We start from the raw sequence: 18,136 nt of genomic DNA on the forward strand, positions 1-18,136 counted from the left end.
CAGGCATCGATTTAGCTATCTAGCAGTATCTAGAGACGCAACACTATTTAGCATCATTCTAACTTCCAGACACTCGGGGCCTCTGTCGCCTTCGAACGAATCCAGCACAGCATTTTTAATGAAGTTCTTGATTTCCTCCTTGAGCTGTCTCAAGTTTCTAGCGATTGGACCACCTCTTGTCACGATTTCCTTGAATTTTGGCTCCACTCCAATGGCAGTGTCTTTCCAAAAAAGAGTCCCCAATGAGCTACCAAACTGCAGCACAGAGTTGACTTTTTCGTAGATCGTGAGCGTACTGGGTTGCGTGTCTTTGGTATTGTTCGCGTCCTGCCATTTGTTGGACTTCATCACTTTCTCCAACTGGTTTATCAGCCTACCAGAAGCCGATACTTCAGCAAAGACCCTATCGAGACTTTTTGTGTTGTTTAGGTTCTTTATGATTAAGTTGATTGCGGCTGCAATCTTGAGACTCAGAAGCTGCTGTAGCTGATTGTAGAACGACTCCGACGACATGATCGAGAGCGCGTTGATCAGGTTGAGCATCGATTGGGCATCGTACGAAAGCGAGAGATTCTTGAGATGCGTATTGCAAATGTCCATCACCTTTGCTGTCTGGAGCTGCTGGAACGACTCGTAGTCCCTCACAAGCTTCAACGATTTGAGAAACGGCGAGTCTGCAAGATGAATCTTGACCTGATTTAGAAGTCTGGCCAACGAGATGAGCGACTTGAACGGCTTTTTGTTGAGCTCCTGGTCGGTCTTGTCAATTTCTTCAATGCGGGAGATCAGATATATGAAATACGTCGAGGACCGCAGCAGATTGGACGTCTGGTGTATTTTTCTCAGTGCAGAGTGCAAGTTGGAGGATTCGTTGTATGGTTGCAGAATTTCAGTTTCCAGCCGTGCGTACGACGCGTTGACCTGTTTCAGCGACGGCTTAATTAGCTGTATGGTATTGTGGAGCTCTTCGGCCGTGTCGAGCTCTGAGATGAGGGTGGTGTAGTTTTCGCTGGCAGTTTTCTGGAGCCGTTTTTCGACATCTTTCAGGTCGAATTGGAGTCGTTTGATGGACGTCGTGAGGTCTAGTTCCGACTCCTCTACGTTGTTCGTGGACACCACAAGCTCATTGGCATATCTGAGCGGGTCGAAATCTTCCAAATACGCGGCATACTCAGACATTCGCCAGGTTGCTAAAAAAATTAATTTAATAAAAAAGAAAATTCACATGGGATTTAAGTTTGGTTTCGAGGACGACGAGCGAGATACATCTGCCGCAAATGACGCCTTCGACGTGGCCACAGAGACCGTGGTTCCGCGAGTGCACGATATCAGCAGCTTTCTGGAGCTGATGATCGGCACACGGGTCTCGTATGAACATATTGACTTTCCAGGCTCGCTGGTTCGTCGTGAGTTCTTCGATGTGCGTCACCAGCTGATGAGCGAGGATGCAGAATCAGAAGAGATGCAATTCCTGATAGGTTCCACTGCGGAAGACGTCCGGAACGGGGTTTACGAGGGAGGACTCAAGTCCTGGGAGTGCTGCTACGACGTTATGCAGAGACTGCAAGACGTCGACCTTTCTGGCTACAAATCGTTTCTGGAGCTAGGCTGTGGGACCAGTTTGCCAAGTTTGCTAGTTTTTCAGAGACTCTTGCAACACAAACAAACTCACGTCAATCTCATTTTAACAGACTTTAATTACGAGGTCTTGCGGCTGGTGAGTGTTCCAAACCTATTTTTGACATGGTGTCTCACGAGCCTATCCAAGGAGGAGATGGAGCAACTGCAGAAACGTCCAGATGTAGAAGGAAACGTCCGTGATGGGGAAATCGACGTGACCCCAGAGCTGGTAGCTAGATTCAAAAATGCGCTGCGCGAACAGCATATCGCCATATCACTCATAAGTGGGTCCTGGGGCCGCCAGATGATGACCCAAATCAATGCCCTGATCCAGTCACCCGCGCTGATGGTCTCTTCAGAGACTATTTACTCTCCACAACACTTGCCAGTGGTGGCGCAGATGGTGTCGGAGACAGTGCAGCACACGGGCTCTCTGGCGCTAGTGGCTGCCAAGGACATCTACTTTGGCGTGGGCGGATCGCTCACGGAGTTTCTGGCGTGCCTCGATACAAAGCCAGTGGAATATTCTGTGGAGAAAATAAATGCAGGCCTGCAGCGCAGCTTGGTTAAGGTGCACAAAAAAAAATAAACCAATTTATTTTTTATCTACTAAAATTAGAAATCTTGTTTCAAACAGGAATTGATTGTCCAAATTGGCTTTTTCTTGCACTCCAAGCAAACCCTCTTTCTCCCGACTCTGGTAAGATACCCATGCTTATGGCGTGATTAATTCTATGTCCAGCGATACTCCCACCCCGCAGGACACCATGTCCCCTCAACACTCCCTCCCCAACGGCAACGGTCTACGACGGCCGAGAAATGTTAAGAACCTGCAGCTGGACCTGTCAAAGAACCAGACAAAATACCCGGTCCCCCTCACATACTCCTCCAACGGCAGTAAACAGGTTCTTTCCCATTCTCCAACAACCACGCCAAGAATCCCCCGACTCTACAGAACACCGTCTCTCAACACTGTTCTCATGTCTTCCACAAATTCCCCTACACAGACAGCCAGCATCCAACCCCCCGTGCGGTCGTTGACTCTCTCTATAGACTCGTCAAACGGCCACCAAAGCCAAAACACAGCACAGCCAGCCACCACGGTCCAGCAGTCCCTAGACTCCACCGATTCGCTCGCATTTTCCTCGTCCTCCACTGTCGAATCATCAGGCTCTCTCTCCGCCGTAACAGAAGTGCCCTCCTACCACCCATCTGGCTGCGTGAAAGCGTATCCTGAAGGCCCTGTTTGCGTTCTGGAGCCAAACCTTTTTCTGTACTCCGAGCCGTCAATCACCCAACTTATTGACTTCGACGTCATCATAAACGTCGCCCAGGAGATCAAAGACTATACAGACCAGATCTCCAACAAAACCTCGATCTCAGGCCAGAATATCCAATATTTTTACATTCCCTGGACTCACACGTCCAAGCTGATGCCTGACTTTCCGAAACTCACAGAAATCATTGACAAGGCGCTGTCAGAAAACAAACGTGTTTTGATCCACTGCCAATGCGGTGTCTCGCGCTCGGCTTCTTTAATTTTGGCTTACCTGATGAAGCACAAAAAAATCGGCTACAACGATGCTTACAACATGCTAAAAGAGAAAGCTCCGTTGATTTCGCCGAACTTCAGTCTGATATACGAGGTCATGGAGTGGGGGCGCTATCTGGGTTATAGTTCTGCTGCTTCGTCCACTAATGATATGTAAACCTGTACGCTAATACAGTCGCGTCGATCGACGATGTTCCCTAGCACACAACCGAAAGTAAATAAATTTATTAAATCTTTGTTTTAATGTCTTCAGAGCCTGACGAGAGTGCAGGTTTACCGGAGCCAGGTTTGCACATAAACGATGAGAAGCCACATATAGTGCGACCAGAAACTGCAGAAACAGAGTCTGGCCGACTAGATGTAGGCGAGGACGTTCCTAAACCCATCAAGAAGGAAGAGCCGTTGCTGTCAGAGTCGGAAACCGACATTGACGAGTCGATTCCGCTGCCGTCCAACAGAACTAGAAGGCTCCACTGTCTCATGAGAAGGAGCTCGGACGAAAACGAATCTGACGACAAGTCTAGCTCCAAAAAACAGGTGCAGAAGCGGTCTACTTCGCAGAGCTCGCGGTCTTCAGAGCGCAAGGTGAGCGGCAAAAGCGGGAAAGACGCCTCAGGAAGGTCGCTTTTGCAACGACACTGTGCAAAGGGCCACTATGAAGAGGCCAAGCAACTCATTGAGAACGGAGCAGACGTCAACGAGGCTGATTTCGCGGGCAACACGCCGCTCCATGAAGCCGCTCTGGAAGGCTATTTGGATGTTGTGGAGCTGTTGTTGGATAACGGGGCCGACATAAATGCGCAATCAGCCCATATCGACAAGGACACCCCCTTGATTGATGCCGCCTCAAATTTACACTACGATGTGGTCCGTACGCTGCTGGATCGGGGAGCCAATCCTTGTCTGGTGAATTCTCAGGGCGACTCTGCATTGGACTCTGTTGAGAATGATCGCGATTGGAACGATTTGGAGGAGGAAGAGCTCGACAAAGTCAAGAAGCTCAAAAAGCTACTTGCTCAGGCCACTCGAGAATACAAAAAGAAGCACGCCAGGAGCCAAAGCTCGGGGCCAGGAACAGATTCGGAAAAGGAGGAGGTTTCCAAACGGTCGAGTGCCGTGTTTTTCGACCCCTTCTCGAAGGAGGGCAGATCTGAAATTTACCACAAGGTTTCAGAAAACGACGTCACGTTTGTGCTGAACTACGTTTCAAACCTCGCAGGAAGCAGGATATCTCCCGACTTGCTGTGTCTGGCTGCAAAGCATGGCCACACTGATATTGCCAGTTTGCTCATTGCATTTGGGGCCAAGGTGAACTATGTTGACAAGAGTGGAATGACGCCTTTGATGCATGCTGTTGGAAAGGACCATATTGACATGGTCAAGCTACTTTTGGAGAATAAGGCAGATGTGTCGTTGACGGATAAACATGGTCGTACGGCGATTGACATACTGCAAGCAAGCTACGTTCCTGACGACGAAGAGATGAGGATTTTGAAGGAGGCCAGCGAAAAGAGTACCAAAAAACGAAAAGAACGTGCTGAGACACCAGAAAACGATCGAAAGAAGAGCGATGTGAAGAAAATCAAACACAGGTCATCCACAGACAGCGACATGTCAGTGCGTTCTGCCCCTCAAGTGCCGGCTGCTCCGCGTGTTCTCACGCCTGTGAAACAGGAGCCCAAACCAGAACCTAAGATACAGCCAAAACTGGAGGAAAAACCTGTTCCCCCTACTCCTGAGGAACTGGAGGAGAGGAGAAAGCAGGAAGAGGAGGCACGTAAAGCACGCGAGGCACTGGAGTTGCAGCGGCTAGAGAGAAAGAAGGCGCGCCAGCAGCAGATTGCGCGAACAATTGCAGAACAGGAAAGAAAGAGAAACGAAGAGCTGCGCGCTGCAGCCATGGAGGAAGAGCGGCGGAGACAGCAGGAGGAACAGGAACGCGCTCGGAGATTGCAGGAGGAAGAGCAGCGTGCTCAGCAGGAAGCTGAGAAACAAAACATGGAACGCAAGCAGTATATTCGCAGCTACTATCCATATGGACTGCAGATTGCAAGATTTGATGGACATCGCACAGAGACAGAAATATCGCAATATCTTCCATTGTACGTGTTCCGGGTGGACGGTGAGAGCTATTTGGTCGATTTGCAGGCGATCTTGATCCTTGGGACAGAGAAGTTCTACGATGAGAATAGCGAGATAGAGAGGAAACCGCTCACCAAAGCAGAGAAAGCCCGTGTGTGGAATATCCTGTGGCCGATGATTGGCGTGTTTCTGAAAGGCGACAGTGTGCAGCTTCAAGAGCTTAGAAAGATGTATGAGAATGAGGAGAAAAACTTTGAAGAGCTAGTTCTTAACTGGATCAAACTGAGCGACTTTGACAAAATCCTAGAAAACTCAAGGTACGCCCTTGTTAAACAAGTTTACGAGAGATTTGCACTCTGCAAAGTGGCTCCCGTGGACCACCAAGATCAGGCTGCCACTCTGCCCAAAATCGAGGCAAGCAAGCCAACGGCCGAGCGTGCAGTGCCTCTTCGTCTCGGACCTAAAGCCAAAGCAGTTCTACAAACGTTCGACAGAAAATTGTGGTAATCAATTTAGTGTATAATAGTTTAATTTTATTGCTGAATTTGCAATAAGTAGCCTAACAACCACCCCACTCGAGGTTGGTCTCTGTCAATGAATAGCTTGCTTGATTGATGGGGATGGTAAAGGTCTTATTTGGATTGAACTTGAGAGTATCCACTGAATGGGTTGGCGTTCTTCGATTTGAGGTACTCGTCGGACATCTCTTGCCATTCTCTGTTCATGGTCTTTGGAACGTATCTCTTTGATCTGTAGTAGAAGAAACCTGTGGCGGTGAGAGAAATACCAATGACAACACCCCAGAAAATGTATCTGATGTCTTCAGCAGAGTGGATAGGCTTTCTTGGTCCCCACTCGCCGAACGAAACGTAGAAAGCGGCCTTCTTCTCCTCCGGAGTCAGCTGAGTCCATGGCAATTTTTGTCTCTCAGCAAGAGCCTCGATCACTTCCTTTCGGTCCTCTTCTGGAAGTTTCTCCCATCTAAGTTGTATATTCGACACGGTGGCCTGTGACAGCTCAGAGGCGTGTCTCACTTGCACTCTAGGAACGGTCTTCAATGCTTGTCTCAACATATTGTACACCTGAGAGTTAGTATATGAAAATCGGGGACCAAATGAAAAATCTTACCACCGCTTGCTGACATAACATGCTGTTTTCTGAGGATAAAAAATTGCAAAATCCTTGCGCTCTCATTGGCTGGAACCATTTTCGAGAAGAAACGGCTTTTAGATCGAGTTCTTCGCGAGCACAGAGACAAGGATCGCCAGTCGTGGCTCATCTATTGTGCTTCTGTAGCTCTTGCCTGGTGTTCGCTAATCTTCAATGAAACGTCATAGTGACCTGTAGCTGATGCAAACATAACGTTGTCCATACGCTAGCCCGTGTACCCTGTGGAATACTGTATCATCGAATTGATTACACGGTGTAGTTGTTCTCCGCATTGACGAGTACAATATTCTGTGTCGCTGATTGTGCAATAAAAATCCTCCTGAAAAAGCCTTGTAAGATCATCCCATTGACACCGGCCCCATGGCAATTCTTACTTACCCTTTGTATCCTAACTTCTGGTATATTACAACAAAGAATCCAGTCGTTGATAAACTTCTATAACAAAGAGTCCAGTCGTCGATAAACTTCTATAGAATTTGTTTATTAGACACACCAGAGTATGGAAAAAATTATTCTTCACCGTCTGCCACGCTCAAATACGGCCTTACGCTCACCAAACATTGGATTTTTATTGGAGAACATGATAAGCAGATGATTTTCTCGTCTTTAGCCTACACACCCGTACACCGCCTAGCTCGAGACCTTCTCTCTCAACTGAGTCAAGAACTCTTTGTAACTCAAGTTTGCGCTCACTCTGTCCTCAACGAGCTCAGACATGCTCCACATTCTCAGCGGAATGATGTCTCTGTTGGTGTTCATCATGTTTTCGTTTGTCGAAGGGCCTCTCACAACATACAGGTTCAGGTACTCGATAGAGCCCTCGTTTTCTCTAACCTTGTTGATGATGTTTCTCACACGGACGTTGAACTCGTTGTCCAGCTCCGGAAGCTCCGCCTTACCAATTGGCACCTCGTTGATCGAGTCCACGCCAAAAACATCATTCACCAACTGAGGAACAGCGTCTCCTCCAATGTACAAAAACAGCTCAGAAGTGTTGTTGATCAGATACAGGCCGTACTTCTCGAAGTTCGTGATGGTAGCATTGATGGCCTCAGGAAGAACGATTTCGCCACGCTTCTTGGGAGGAATGTCGTACGGGTCGTCCTCACCCTCATACGGCAATCCGCAGTCATCTGTCATTGAATGCAACGCGTACACGGTAGGGTAGATGTAGTTGATCAAGCTAGGCAGAGGTAAAGTGGCCAGTCTGTTAAGAGCAGAAGATCGGTGGTCAGAAGGAACCTTGCCCGTACGGAACGCAATATGCTTGGTGAGCGATTGCAACAGCAATGGCAACATTCTCAGGTTGGTGCAGAGCTGCAATGGGGAAGACGATCCAAGATTACCAGGAACGATTTCCTTCTTGTAGACGCTGAGAATATCCACCAAAACCTTGTTCAAGTAATCTCTAGCATCGTTCAGGGAAGAAGACAACGTCTTTTCAATGGCCTTGTGCGTGAAGTAGTTCGTAATGGCCAATTGGTCCGCTGAAGCATAAACGTCTGTGAGATCCTTAGAGGTCGGAATGCCCAAAGTGAGCACTCTGATTCTTCTCTCTCCAAAGCACGTCGTATGCAAAACTGCACATTGGAAGAAAACGTATGGTTTGGATATGTACTCATCGATTGCAACCTCAATGACATACGATTGGTCTCTTGGGAATGTTGGGAACGAGCACAAGTCCGAGGATCTGTTGAAGAAGTTTCCAAAGAAGGCGTTCATTCTCAGTCCACTGGAACCTCTCACTCTCAAGACAGCCTCCAAAGCAATGTCCATAGAGAGATGATTAGAAACCTCTTTGGTCAGCTTGGTGATATCCTCCACTCTGCTGGCAGACCATGCTGGATAGAAGTGAGTCTGACCCGCTGTGTACCTTGGAAGGTTAGAAAGGGTTGCAACGTCTTGATAATTGGAGCCTGTCAAAAACATGTCCACAGTCACCTGGGACTTGTTACATTCCACCGCGAACGACTTGTAAAATGAGTTGTTAGAAGTCAAAAGAGCTGATGCCTCCTTCGGTTTACCACTGACAGCGTTTTCATCTCTTATAGCCAGTTTTCCAACACCCATGTTTGGAAGAGCAGATGTGAAAGTGATGATCTTACCACCGATCTGAGAAATCAGCTTGTGTGCAGACTTGAGAGCTGGTCCCAATGCCGATCCGGTGTTTTGGTTGTTTGCAAAGAAGTCAACAAAGTTGTTGAGAAGTTTCTCAACGTTTTTCCTGCAGTCTTTCAAGTTCACCAGCAAGTTATCTGGGGATGGTATCAGCACGTCGTCAAGATCGGAAACTATCATCATCGAGGCTTCTTTATCTTCCTGGTCGTCACTTGGAATAGTGAAGAAATGAATGCTGGAATCAACACCGAGGAACGCAACTCTGGCTCTTCCGTTCTCGTTAGGAATTCTATCAAGAGTGTCTAGAATGGTTCTGGTGACGGTTGCTAGCAGACCATTTTGGATAGAGGCGTAGGAAACGTCAAGAACAAAAACGTAAACCAACGGCTGCGGTGGCCTCACCATATACTCTGAAGGGGCCACAAACTCCACAATTCCGTAATTGAGCTCGTTTCTTTCCAACCTGTTCAATGGCGTGGAAGTCATTCTATCGTAGTCGAACCCACCAGGGACGTCATTTAGGAGTGAACAAAAGTTACATCTCCATCTCCTTCCCTGTTCCGTGAATTGGACGAACGGGTTGATATACGATCTGCATCTACGACATCTCGAGATAATGGTGTCGCTGACGACAGGAACAGGTCTCTCAGAGTCATGGAGCGAAACATATGGTCTCACCACCAGTGCAAACGGCAATTTAGACTTCTTCAACAGAGAGCTGGTCGTTGGAACGACGTTCAAAGTTGACCTGAAATACTCAGGAGAACAATTTGCCTCTGGGTTGCCATTGACGGATGTGCCTGGCGCCAGAATCATCGGTGGAGGCGGGAACTGCAAGTCAGCAATAGGTGGAGGAGTTTCTTTGAGCAGATCTGTGGAGTAAAGCTGGTTCAACGGCAATGCTGTTTGCGCTGGCTGGGCCGGTGCCTGGTACGAAGGCTGCGGATATGCGGGGTTTTGCAATGGTGCTGCACCCACATCCTGGCCGTAGATTCCTGCTGGAGCGGCCTGAGAATACACAGGCACGTTTGGAGCCTGTGGCTGTTGGGCACCGAGATTCATTCCTGCAACACCCTGGGCCAGCTGGTTGACTGGAGCCGCTGCCTGTGGAGATGAGTACAGACCCTGGTTAGCCTGAGGCTGCTGTGGCTGCGCTGGTATACCGTATGCAGCCGACGGGTCTGGCGCATTGTACATTGGCTGTGGATATGCTCTTCTTCTGTTGGACATGGTGGAAAGTTTTGGAAGGCAATGATTTTATAGCTGGAAAGCGCAATTCGGTCCTGAAAACGGGTACAGATGGTGATTCCGCTGGTTTCAGCTTAAATCTGCCGGTTCGATCGTTCTTTTGCAGCTAGTTTAATATCACACGCTCCAGAGATTCGCAGAGAACAAAACAAAACATCTTTTTTTCATCAAGTGCTAGCTAAAATCACCACTCGGACTTTGGCGATTGTACACGACCATAGGTGGCAAGAAAATACATTAAGATTACACCAGCCACATCGGCGCACATGTGGCTCAGTCCAGTCTCAGCTGGAAGAGAGTCTCGAATTGGCCTCGCGTGGCCTTCAGAGAATCCAGTAGGCGGTCTATATCCACCTTTGAAAAATTCCTCCAGTCGAATTCGGTCAGCGTTCCTGCCAAAAATGTAACCATCATCTTTAGCAGGTGAGACAACTGAATCAAAGTATACTGGATTTGAGGCACTAATTCGGCGAGTGCGGGCTTGTTGTTCCACAGCTGGATTGCCACGGCCACAATAGCAAGACAGATCACCAGCTTTATTGTGTTGACAAACGTTCTGTAGATCATTCTGGCAATTCTGAGCACCAGTTTAGCACTCACGTAGAGCACAACTAAGTACATGAACAACGACCAAATTTCGGGATAGGCTTGTTTGAACTGGGAAATATATCCTGATGCCGTGAGGACAGCAGTTCTCAGAGAGGCCAGAACCATGCTGACAGTCAAGTCGTATTCGTAGCTCATGATGAAAACAATAATGTGTACAGATAGATGGTGGGTGCAAGGGTTAGTTTTAATGATAAATAATTGACTTTGGGGCGAATATTTTATTTTCCACTTGATCTCTTTCTTTGCCATGGCTTCAGCACAGGAGATACTATCCTTGTACAGGCAATTTTTAAGATATTCGCGCCAGTTTGAGAACTACAATTTCAGAGAGTACTTTTTGAGAAGAAGCAGGGAGGAATTCCGCAAGCTGAAGGAATTTGATGGCGATACCTCGGCAATTATAGAAAAGGCGAAAAAGGAGCTCGGAGTTCTCAGAAGACAGTCCAAAATCTCTCAAATGTACCACTTCGACAAGCTAGTGGTGGAAAAAGTGAAGAAGCATTGATTTACGGTGTTAATACATCCAATACAATCTATTCTAGTTGGGCAGCTACCTCCAGAACAGACTTGCTGAGTCTGGCGGCGGCCTCGACAAGCAAATCGGTGCTTCCGGTGTAACAAATGGCCATGCGGACGAAGTTGGTGCGTTCCTTGGAGAACTCATAGTTAACAGCCATGGCGCCTCCATACACAACGCCCACTCCGTTGACCGCACACCTTGTCTTGAGAAGCTCGGTGCCTTTTTCTAGATTGTCCTTGCCAAAGTCGACGATGCTGGAGACGAACATGCCGCACTCGGGATCCATGACTTTTAAGTAACCTTTTTTAGCGGCTTCTGTATCTAGAAGAGCTTTAACGAAAGCATTTTTGCGAACCAGATACTCGTTTCTGACCTTGATAATCCACTTGAGCCAGCCATCCAGGCCGCCCATGTAGCGGATCGTGTCGTTGACCAAAATCTGTGAGATCCCGCTCGGTGCCCTGGAGCTGAGGTCAGAGTACTGTGTGCAACTCTGGATCACCCGCTTGTGGCCCGCCAGGAACCCGAGTCTCAGACCCGGGGCAAACACTTTGGAGAAAGTCTCTGTTCTGATGACTCTTCCAGTGGTGTCGAGGTTAATGTAGGAGCCGTGCAGAGAGTCAATAAATTCCTGTGGAGTGAGATCGAACTTTGGAGTCTCGGAGACTTTTTGGAAGTTGAGGTATGCATACGGCTCGTCTTCCAGAATGACAAAATCGTGTTCCTCCGCAAGCTCAAGGATCTTTTTCTTGTGCTCGGTGGTCTGAGCAACACCCAGCGGGTTCTGGCCCGTGGGGATAGTGTAGAGTAATTTTGGCTTTTTTTTGCCTGGATGCAGGGTGTCCCAGTTCTCAAGGACTTCCTTCAGGTTGGCAGAAAAATCAAACTTCTTGTCGGGCCCGAAGTCCAGCTTCACTGGGACGGTGTGGACGCCGAGATTGGCTAAGGAATTGAGGACCGGAATAAAGGTGAATTCCTCCAACAGCATCGAATCGCCCTTGCTCAGGAACGAGTCGAACACCTTGTCGATTCCGTTGGAGCCTCCGCACGTGAGCATTGTGGACCATTCGTCGTAGCCCGGTCTCCACACCTTCTCGACAAAATCCCGCGTAAAGTCCACGAGACACTTGGTGCCGCTGGTGAAGCCATACTGCAATCCGGTTTTCAGGTCAATCTCCAAGGGGTCGGACGCGACCTGCGACACCAGGAACGAGGAGTCGGGCTGTGGCTCGTATGCCACAGCCGCTTCCTCGTGATAGCCGTCCTCAAAGGGTTTTTCAGAAATGCCAATTCTGATGCTCTTGACAGGGAAGAAGTCGTGGTTGGGCATGCCCCCAACCAGGCTGATGGGGGCAGGATGCGGCTTCTCGCCTTCGGGAAGCTTGGCAGAGCTCCAAAAATGGCGAGTAACGCGCGCCTTGGCGCGATCGGTCATGAGATTCTCGTGTTGGTAGGACATGGTGGCAAAATTAAGATAACAAACTAAGCAGCCGTCTCACGCTGTTACTATCAAATGCGGTGCGAGGGTGCGCGCACTTAATATCTCAAAGGATTTGCGATGCTAATTTTTTTTTCCACTTTTAGGCAATGTCACCGTTTTGAAGGATCAGAATGGTAGCATTGACTCCAACGCTTAATGCCTTCGCGTACACCGTTCGATGGTGTGTGTGAATACTTTTGCGTTGGAAAAGCAAAACTGACACCCGTCGGTTAGGATTACTCCACCCTGGTCAGACTTTCCCGTGTCTGGTGAGGACTAAATCACCTTCCTAAATTATCTAAAAATAACTAGCAAGTGCTATTAATCTACTGTATACACTGGTACAAGTTTTTGAGGTATCTAGCGGCGACTAGTGTTTGGCAGCTCCAACAACACCGCCAACCACGGCTCCGACAATGATGCAAATAATCACCACGCAGACCCAGAAGATGATCCACTTGAGTTTCCGGCCCTTGCGGGCGTGGTCTCTGGCCTTGATGACGTTGGCATCTCCCCGCTCCAGGTGATCCTGGGCCACAGCCACATTCTCGTTGACATTGTCGAACATCACGTCCTGCTCGAAAACAAGCTCCTGTAAGTCGCCAAAGAGCTGGTTCAGCTCGGCAGCAAGTCGCTCGGTTCTCTCCACTTCCATGTGCCTAGCCTGCACCTCTTGCAGAACGGTCATTGCCTCGCCTTTCCTGTTCGACATCCGAATGGCGTTGTCGAACACCTGCTGGTCGCCAACCGTGTAAACGAACTCGGCAGCCTCATCGTACGTAGCATCCGGATTGACAATCTTGTACTGGTTGATGGCCTTCTGCTTGTTGGCCTGGTTGTATCTGTCTTCGATTTTGGCCAGCCTGGTGATCGAGGCTCTGAACTGGGCGGTCAAATTCTCGGCCTGTTTCTGCTTGTCGGTGTCGGAGCCGCACTCTTTGTACAACGCCTGCAATTTCGGCTTGATTGTATTTTTCTGGAGGTCAGAGAGCGTATTATTGTTATTGTCAATTTGTCTCTGGAAAGAGGCCATCTCCTCGGACCCTATCGCGTTTAGGGAGTCCAGCTGAAGCTTTTCCAGTCTGTCAATCAACGTATTGTAGTCTGAAAGGTCGTCCTTGATGTCCTGGACGAGCGTGAAGAACTGGTTCGTGCCGGTCATCTCGTACGCCGAGTTCTCGGCGTAAGGGTTCCCGTGGCCTGCAGCGTACGGGTTATCAATCTAAAACGTTAGCGCCCACATTCAACCGCCCATCCGTCGGCCATTGGCCATACTTACAGTGCTCATTTTAGGGTTCTAGTCCTTTATTTTCCAGGCGGAACAAAAAATAGTTATCAAAAGAATTGCCAGACTATACTTTTTTTGAAAAGCCGCGGTGCGAGGGTGGATGACGCTCCTGTCAAAGGGACCCGAGCTGGGGGCGTCCTGGTGGGCGTAGGGTCGGGCAATCTGCCCGTTTGGTACTGTCGCGCGCAATCTTCTGTATGTGTTGCTGCGGTTTCCTTCCACAGCGCCCTGGAGCCGTTGGGAGCATGCGTTTCGGCTCTTGAACGCTTTTTTGCACAGCCTTGTGTCTTGACATGAAAAATAAAAAAAAAATGATGTAGGGTGATTTTCTGTATATGCCTTCGTCGTCGGTTTTGCCCCAGAAAAGAGGCTCTGAAATAGGCTCGTCTGCAGGTAAGCGCCAAATTACCATCAAACAGACGCCTGAGGAGGAGGCCAGAGCAAAAGATTATTTTCAGCCGCATATTTTCGATGATAACTTCAAACAAGACCTCAAAAAGCAGATCGCAGATTCGCAGCCGTATCGATGGGGGACAATCCAAAACTTGATTGATGATGATCTTTTGCGTAACGTGCGCAGAGAAATCATTTCTGAGATCAGTTTCAAGAAGAAAGAAACAGATATCTACAAAGTGTTCCAGAGCGGTGATCTCGCCAATCTTTCGGGTATGACCAAGCAGGACCTGGAGCGGCTGCCAAGTCTCTACAAGCTGCGGTCTGCCATTTACTCTCAGACTTTTCGTGACTACGTGTCTTACGTGACGGGCTGCGGGAAGCTCAGTGGAGTGAAGACCGATATGAGCATCAATACGTACTCAAAGGGCTGTCATTTGCTCACGCACGATGATGTGATTGGCTCCCGAAGGGTCAGTTTCATCCTGTACATGCCAGAACCGGGAAAAACATGGAAACCCCATTACGGAGGCTCATTAAGACTGTTTGGGTCTGTCGTGCCCAACGTGCCTAGATCAGACTACTACTGCAAATTGACACCGCAATTTAACCAACTAGCATTTTTCACTGTGCAGCCGGGGCTCTCTTTTCATGATGTCGAGGAAGTGCGCGTTGACAAGCAGCGACTTTCCATCCAGGGCTGGTTCCATATTCCGCAGGCTGGCGAGGACGGATATATTCCTGGAGAGCAGGAACGCACGGAGGCCAAGTCGACGCTTCAGCAGCTCGAGTCAAAGGAGCTCAAGGAGTACGATTATCCGAAAATACAGTACAACGAGCTGCCTCTGTTGGAAACGCAGGAACTGTGCACTTTAGTTGGGAAAGAGTCGGAGTATCTGTCAACCTTAGACCTTGAGTATTTGCAAAAATACATGAATCCATCTCTGTTGACGGCTGGCTCGATTGAGCGTCTTAACAACATTTTTGCCGAGGAGTCGGTGGTGGACGTGCATATGTTTCTGAGCGAGGAATATCTGGGCGACCTGAGAAAACAGATGAAGCAGCTCGAGCTGAACGAATACCCGGGAATGCCCCAGAAACAGGATCAGGTTGTCTTTCCGTGGAAGTTGGCCGTGCCTCCACACAAGCAGAGATACTGCTATATTGACGGGTTGCAGAAACAAAATATCGATAGTGCACAGAGCTTAGCGCAGATAAACCTGGTGAAGCCCCTAGAGCTGCCGAATTTCGAGCTCACGAAAAACATATTTGAGCTTCTAAAGCCTCAAGTGGCTCAACGGCTTGAAGAGGCACGTGCAAGCAACCCATCGCTGACGAGCATTCACGACGTCTCCATACGGTTGTGTGAATTGGCATCTTTTTTCAAGAGTGTGAGCTTCAAAAAATGGCTAATGGCCGTGACAGGACTGCGTCCGACCCACGACCAGGTCCTTGCGCGCCGGTTCCGTCCTGGCCATGATTTCACGCTGGCTTCCAAATTGGACCTAGCCACCGACGATAGGCTTCTGGACGGCCTTTTGGAGGCTACCTTAAACCTAACACCGTCTTCTGGCTGGGAAAGCGGTGAATTTGGCGGCTATGAGCTCTGCATGGGTGCAGACGAGCCAGACGCCGAAGATACTACCGAGGAAGGCCTGAACGAAGACGAGGCTGCCATCTACAAAGCGTCAGGGGAAGATTCTGTTGTCTACGAGTCGCAGGCCTGCTGGAACAAGTTGAGCCTGATGTATAGAGACTCGTCTGTGCTGAAGTTTGTAAAGTACGTGAGTTTCAACGCTCCAGGTTCCAGATGGGACGTGAGTTGCGGATGGCTCTGTGCCAAGGACGAGTCTGAGGAGTCCGGGTAATAGGTTTATGTGTTTTTTTGATAATCGACTTTTTGGATTTTTTGGGGATTTTTTTTAAATTTTTTCCTAATCGTGAGTCTTGTTTGTTCTTTGTATGAACAGACTGATTAATCAAACTGCCAGAAGCTGTTCGATTATCTACAAGAACAAGACTATTTTTCTTAGACCTGCCCATTTAATATCTTTGAAACTTGCAAGACCAATCATGACTTCTGCTGTGGATGCTCTTTCTTCCAAGCTCGATTCGCTGAAGCTACAGGCTCCTCCTGCAATCGAGGGCTCATTCCCAGAGTACAACACTGTGGACCTATGCAGAAATTACATTGCCAACCAGCTGTCTGAGCTGACGGGAGTTGATGTCTCGATCGCATACCAGAGTTTGGAATGGTCCCTTGTTCTGGAGAACGGAGACCTGATCGTGCCTCTTCCTCGTCTGAGATTGAAGGGCGACCTTGATGCGCTGGCTAAAGAACTTGCAGAGAAATTTCCTCTTGGCGGCTATCTCAAAAAAGTGCATCCGGAGGGCAGGTTCCTGCAGTTTTTCTTCAACCCAGAGTTTTTACTGAAATACGTGGTCAAGGATGTTCTAGAACGCAAACAGGACTTTGGCTCTTGTCCGCTGGGTAAAGGTAAACGTGTTGTGATCGAGTTCTCCTCTCCAAATATTGCCAAGCCATTCCACGCCGGTCATCTGCGTTCAACCATTATTGGTGGTTTTCTATCCAACCTGTACGAAAAGCTCGGCTGGGAGGTAATCAGAATGAACTACCTGGGAGATTGGGGAAAACAGTTTGGTCTGCTTGCTGTTGGATTCGAAAAATATGGCTCAGAGGCGGAGTTGGAGTCCAACCCTATTCAGCATCTATTCGATGTCTATGTGAGAATTAACCAGGATGTGAAGGCCGAAGAGGAGGAGGCTGAAAAGACAGGTGTTCCTGTGGACGAGGCCAGCTCTGTCGACGGCGCCGCACGTGCTTTTTTCAAGAGAATGGAGCAGGGAGACAAGCAATCCCTGGGACTTTGGGAGAAGTTCCGTGCGCTGTCAATTGAGAAGTATATCGACACATATGCTCGGCTGAACATCAAATACGATGTTTATTCTGGTGAGTCGCAAGTGAGCCAGGAATTGATGGACAGAGTGCAAAAGGAGCTGCAAGAGAAGAAGCTTGTCACAGAAGACAGAGGAGCTTTGTTGATTGACTTCAAGCAGCTGGGCGAGAAAAAGTTGGGGAAAGTGCTTGTTCAAAAGAGCGACGGGACGTCGCTATATATCACACGTGATCTGGGGGCCGCTATTGAGCGTAAGGAGAAGTACCATTTCGACAAGATGATCTATGTGATTGCATCGCAGCAAGATTTGCACGTGAGACAATTTTTCCGTATTTTGGAGAAAATGGGGTACAGCTGGGCCAAAGACGAGCTGCTGCACGTGAACTTTGGCCTGGTGTTAGGCATGAGCACCAGAAAGGGAACCGTTGTGTTTTTGGACGATATTCTGGAGACAGTGAAGAGTGCCACTTTGGAGATCATGCAGAAGAACGCCGAGAAGTTCACGTTGGTCGAGGATCCTGAGGCTGTGGCCGACCTGGTTGGAATTTCTGCAGTGATGATCCAGGACATGCAGGGCAAGAGAAACAACAACTACGAATTCAGTTGGGACAGAATGCTTTCTACTGAAGGCGATACAGGCCCTTATCTGCAATATGCCCATTCCAGATTGAGGTCGATTGAGAGAAACTGTAATGTTGCGGAGGAGAAACTGCTTGTTGCCGATCTGTCCATCGAGAATCTCGTTGGCACAGAGGACCAGGTGAAACAATTAGGATTGGAGCCAGCGGAGCAGGCAAAGAGACTGAGCATCTTGGCCACTCAGCGCGAGAAAGTGGAATCGCTGGTGCGTATTCTTGTGTCATACCCGGATATTCTGCGGTATGCGTCGAAGAACCACGAGCCGTCGACGCTGGTGACGTATCTGTTCAAACTGACGCACCAGTTCTCGTCAACGTACAAAGTGTTACGTGTGATGGGCGAGAAAGAAGAGGTTTTGGAGGCCAGGTTGGCATTGTTCAGCTCTGTGAGACAGGTCCTCAACAACGGGCTCCGGGTGCTGGGCATTACGCCGGTTGACCGAATGTGAATTAATAATCAGAAAATAGAGTGGTAGCAAAAATCGAAATAAAAAACAGAT

General features: G+C 48.7%; 10 protein-coding genes across 10 annotated transcripts; 4 read left to right on the forward strand and 6 right to left on the reverse strand.

The window, feature by feature from the left end:
* Positions 1–15: 15 nt before the first annotated feature.
* Positions 16–1,179, reverse strand: OGAPODRAFT_78139 (uncharacterized protein; the record flags this gene model as incomplete). The annotated part of the gene is made up of 1 exon (XM_018356420.1): positions 16–1,179. The coding sequence occupies one exon, from the start codon at positions 1,177–1,179 to the stop codon at positions 16–18; it is 1,164 nt and encodes a 387-aa protein (XP_018208738.1).
* A 46-nt stretch (positions 1,180–1,225) lies between these two features.
* Positions 1,226–3,366, forward strand: OGAPODRAFT_95908 (uncharacterized protein; the record flags this gene model as incomplete). The annotated part of the gene is made up of 2 exons (XM_018357841.1): positions 1,226–2,191; positions 2,382–3,366. The coding sequence occupies 2 exons, from the start codon at positions 1,226–1,228 to the stop codon at positions 3,327–3,329; spliced, it is 1,914 nt and encodes a 637-aa protein (XP_018208739.1). The 3' UTR covers positions 3,330–3,366.
* A 2,520-nt stretch (positions 3,367–5,886) lies between these two features.
* On the reverse strand, positions 5,887–6,327 carry OGAPODRAFT_25578 (uncharacterized protein; the record flags this gene model as incomplete). Its single annotated transcript, XM_018355310.1, has 1 exon — positions 5,887–6,327. The coding sequence occupies one exon, from the start codon at positions 6,325–6,327 to the stop codon at positions 5,887–5,889; it is 441 nt and encodes a 146-aa protein (XP_018208740.1).
* Positions 6,328–7,010: 683 nt separating this feature from the next.
* On the reverse strand, positions 7,011–9,911 carry OGAPODRAFT_17447 (uncharacterized protein). Its single transcript, XM_018355124.1, has one exon. It carries the CDS (start codon positions 9,770–9,772, stop codon positions 7,055–7,057), a length of 2,718 nt encoding a protein of 905 aa, XP_018208741.1. The 5' UTR covers positions 9,773–9,911; the 3' UTR covers positions 7,011–7,054.
* Positions 9,912–10,015: 104 nt separating this feature from the next.
* Positions 10,016–10,517, reverse strand: OGAPODRAFT_17448 (uncharacterized protein). Its single transcript, XM_018355125.1, has one exon. The coding sequence runs from the start codon at positions 10,502–10,504 to the stop codon at positions 10,064–10,066; it is 441 nt and encodes a 146-aa protein (XP_018208742.1). The 5' UTR covers positions 10,505–10,517; the 3' UTR covers positions 10,016–10,063.
* Positions 10,518–10,646: 129 nt separating this feature from the next.
* On the forward strand, positions 10,647–12,319 carry OGAPODRAFT_95912 (uncharacterized protein; the record flags this gene model as incomplete). The annotated part of the gene is made up of 2 exons (XM_018357842.1): positions 10,647–10,705; positions 10,751–12,319. The coding sequence occupies 2 exons, from the start codon at positions 10,647–10,649 to the stop codon at positions 10,902–10,904; spliced, it is 213 nt and encodes a 70-aa protein (XP_018208743.1). The 3' UTR covers positions 10,905–12,319.
* OGAPODRAFT_17449 (uncharacterized protein) lies at positions 10,674–12,319 on the reverse strand (the record flags this gene model as incomplete). Its single annotated transcript, XM_018355126.1, has 1 exon — positions 10,674–12,319. A coding segment is annotated over exon 1 (799 nt), but the record flags the coding sequence as incomplete, so codon positions are not given.
* Positions 12,320–12,736: 417 nt separating this feature from the next.
* Positions 12,737–13,697, reverse strand: OGAPODRAFT_17451 (uncharacterized protein). The gene is made up of 2 exons (XM_018355127.1): positions 13,679–13,697; positions 12,737–13,621 (listed from the first exon to the last, which is right to left on the reverse strand). The coding sequence occupies exons 1-2, from the start codon at positions 13,685–13,687 to the stop codon at positions 12,770–12,772; spliced, it is 861 nt and encodes a 286-aa protein (XP_018208745.1). The 5' UTR covers positions 13,688–13,697; the 3' UTR covers positions 12,737–12,769.
* Positions 13,698–14,022: 325 nt separating this feature from the next.
* Positions 14,023–15,991, forward strand: OGAPODRAFT_78145 (uncharacterized protein; the record flags this gene model as incomplete). Its single annotated transcript, XM_018356421.1, has 1 exon — positions 14,023–15,991. The coding sequence occupies one exon, from the start codon at positions 14,023–14,025 to the stop codon at positions 15,946–15,948; it is 1,926 nt and encodes a 641-aa protein (XP_018208746.1). The 3' UTR covers positions 15,949–15,991.
* Positions 15,992–16,058: 67 nt separating this feature from the next.
* OGAPODRAFT_17452 (uncharacterized protein) lies at positions 16,059–18,131 on the forward strand. The gene has a single exon (XM_018355128.1). The coding sequence runs from the start codon at positions 16,154–16,156 to the stop codon at positions 18,083–18,085; it is 1,932 nt and encodes a 643-aa protein (XP_018208747.1). The 5' UTR covers positions 16,059–16,153; the 3' UTR covers positions 18,086–18,131.
* Positions 18,132–18,136: the final 5 nt, after the last annotated feature.

The sequence above is a fragment of the Ogataea polymorpha genome (genome assembly GCF_001664045.1).
Source record: "Ogataea polymorpha strain NCYC 495 leu1.1 chromosome Unknown OGAPOscaffold_7, whole genome shotgun sequence".
NCBI lineage: Eukaryota > Fungi > Ascomycota > Pichiomycetes > Pichiales > Pichiaceae > Ogataea > Ogataea polymorpha.

Excerpts from the sequence above, each read along its gene's own strand:
- OGAPODRAFT_17447 (XM_018355124.1), bottom strand. The coding sequence starts at position 9,772 with ATGTCCAACAGAAGAAGAGCATATCCACAGCCAATGTACAATGCGCCA.
- OGAPODRAFT_17448 (XM_018355125.1), bottom strand. The coding sequence starts at position 10,504 with ATGGTTCTGGCCTCTCTGAGAACTGCTGTCCTCACGGCATCAGGATAT.
- OGAPODRAFT_17452 (XM_018355128.1), top strand. The coding sequence starts at position 16,154 with ATGACTTCTGCTGTGGATGCTCTTTCTTCCAAGCTCGATTCGCTGAAG.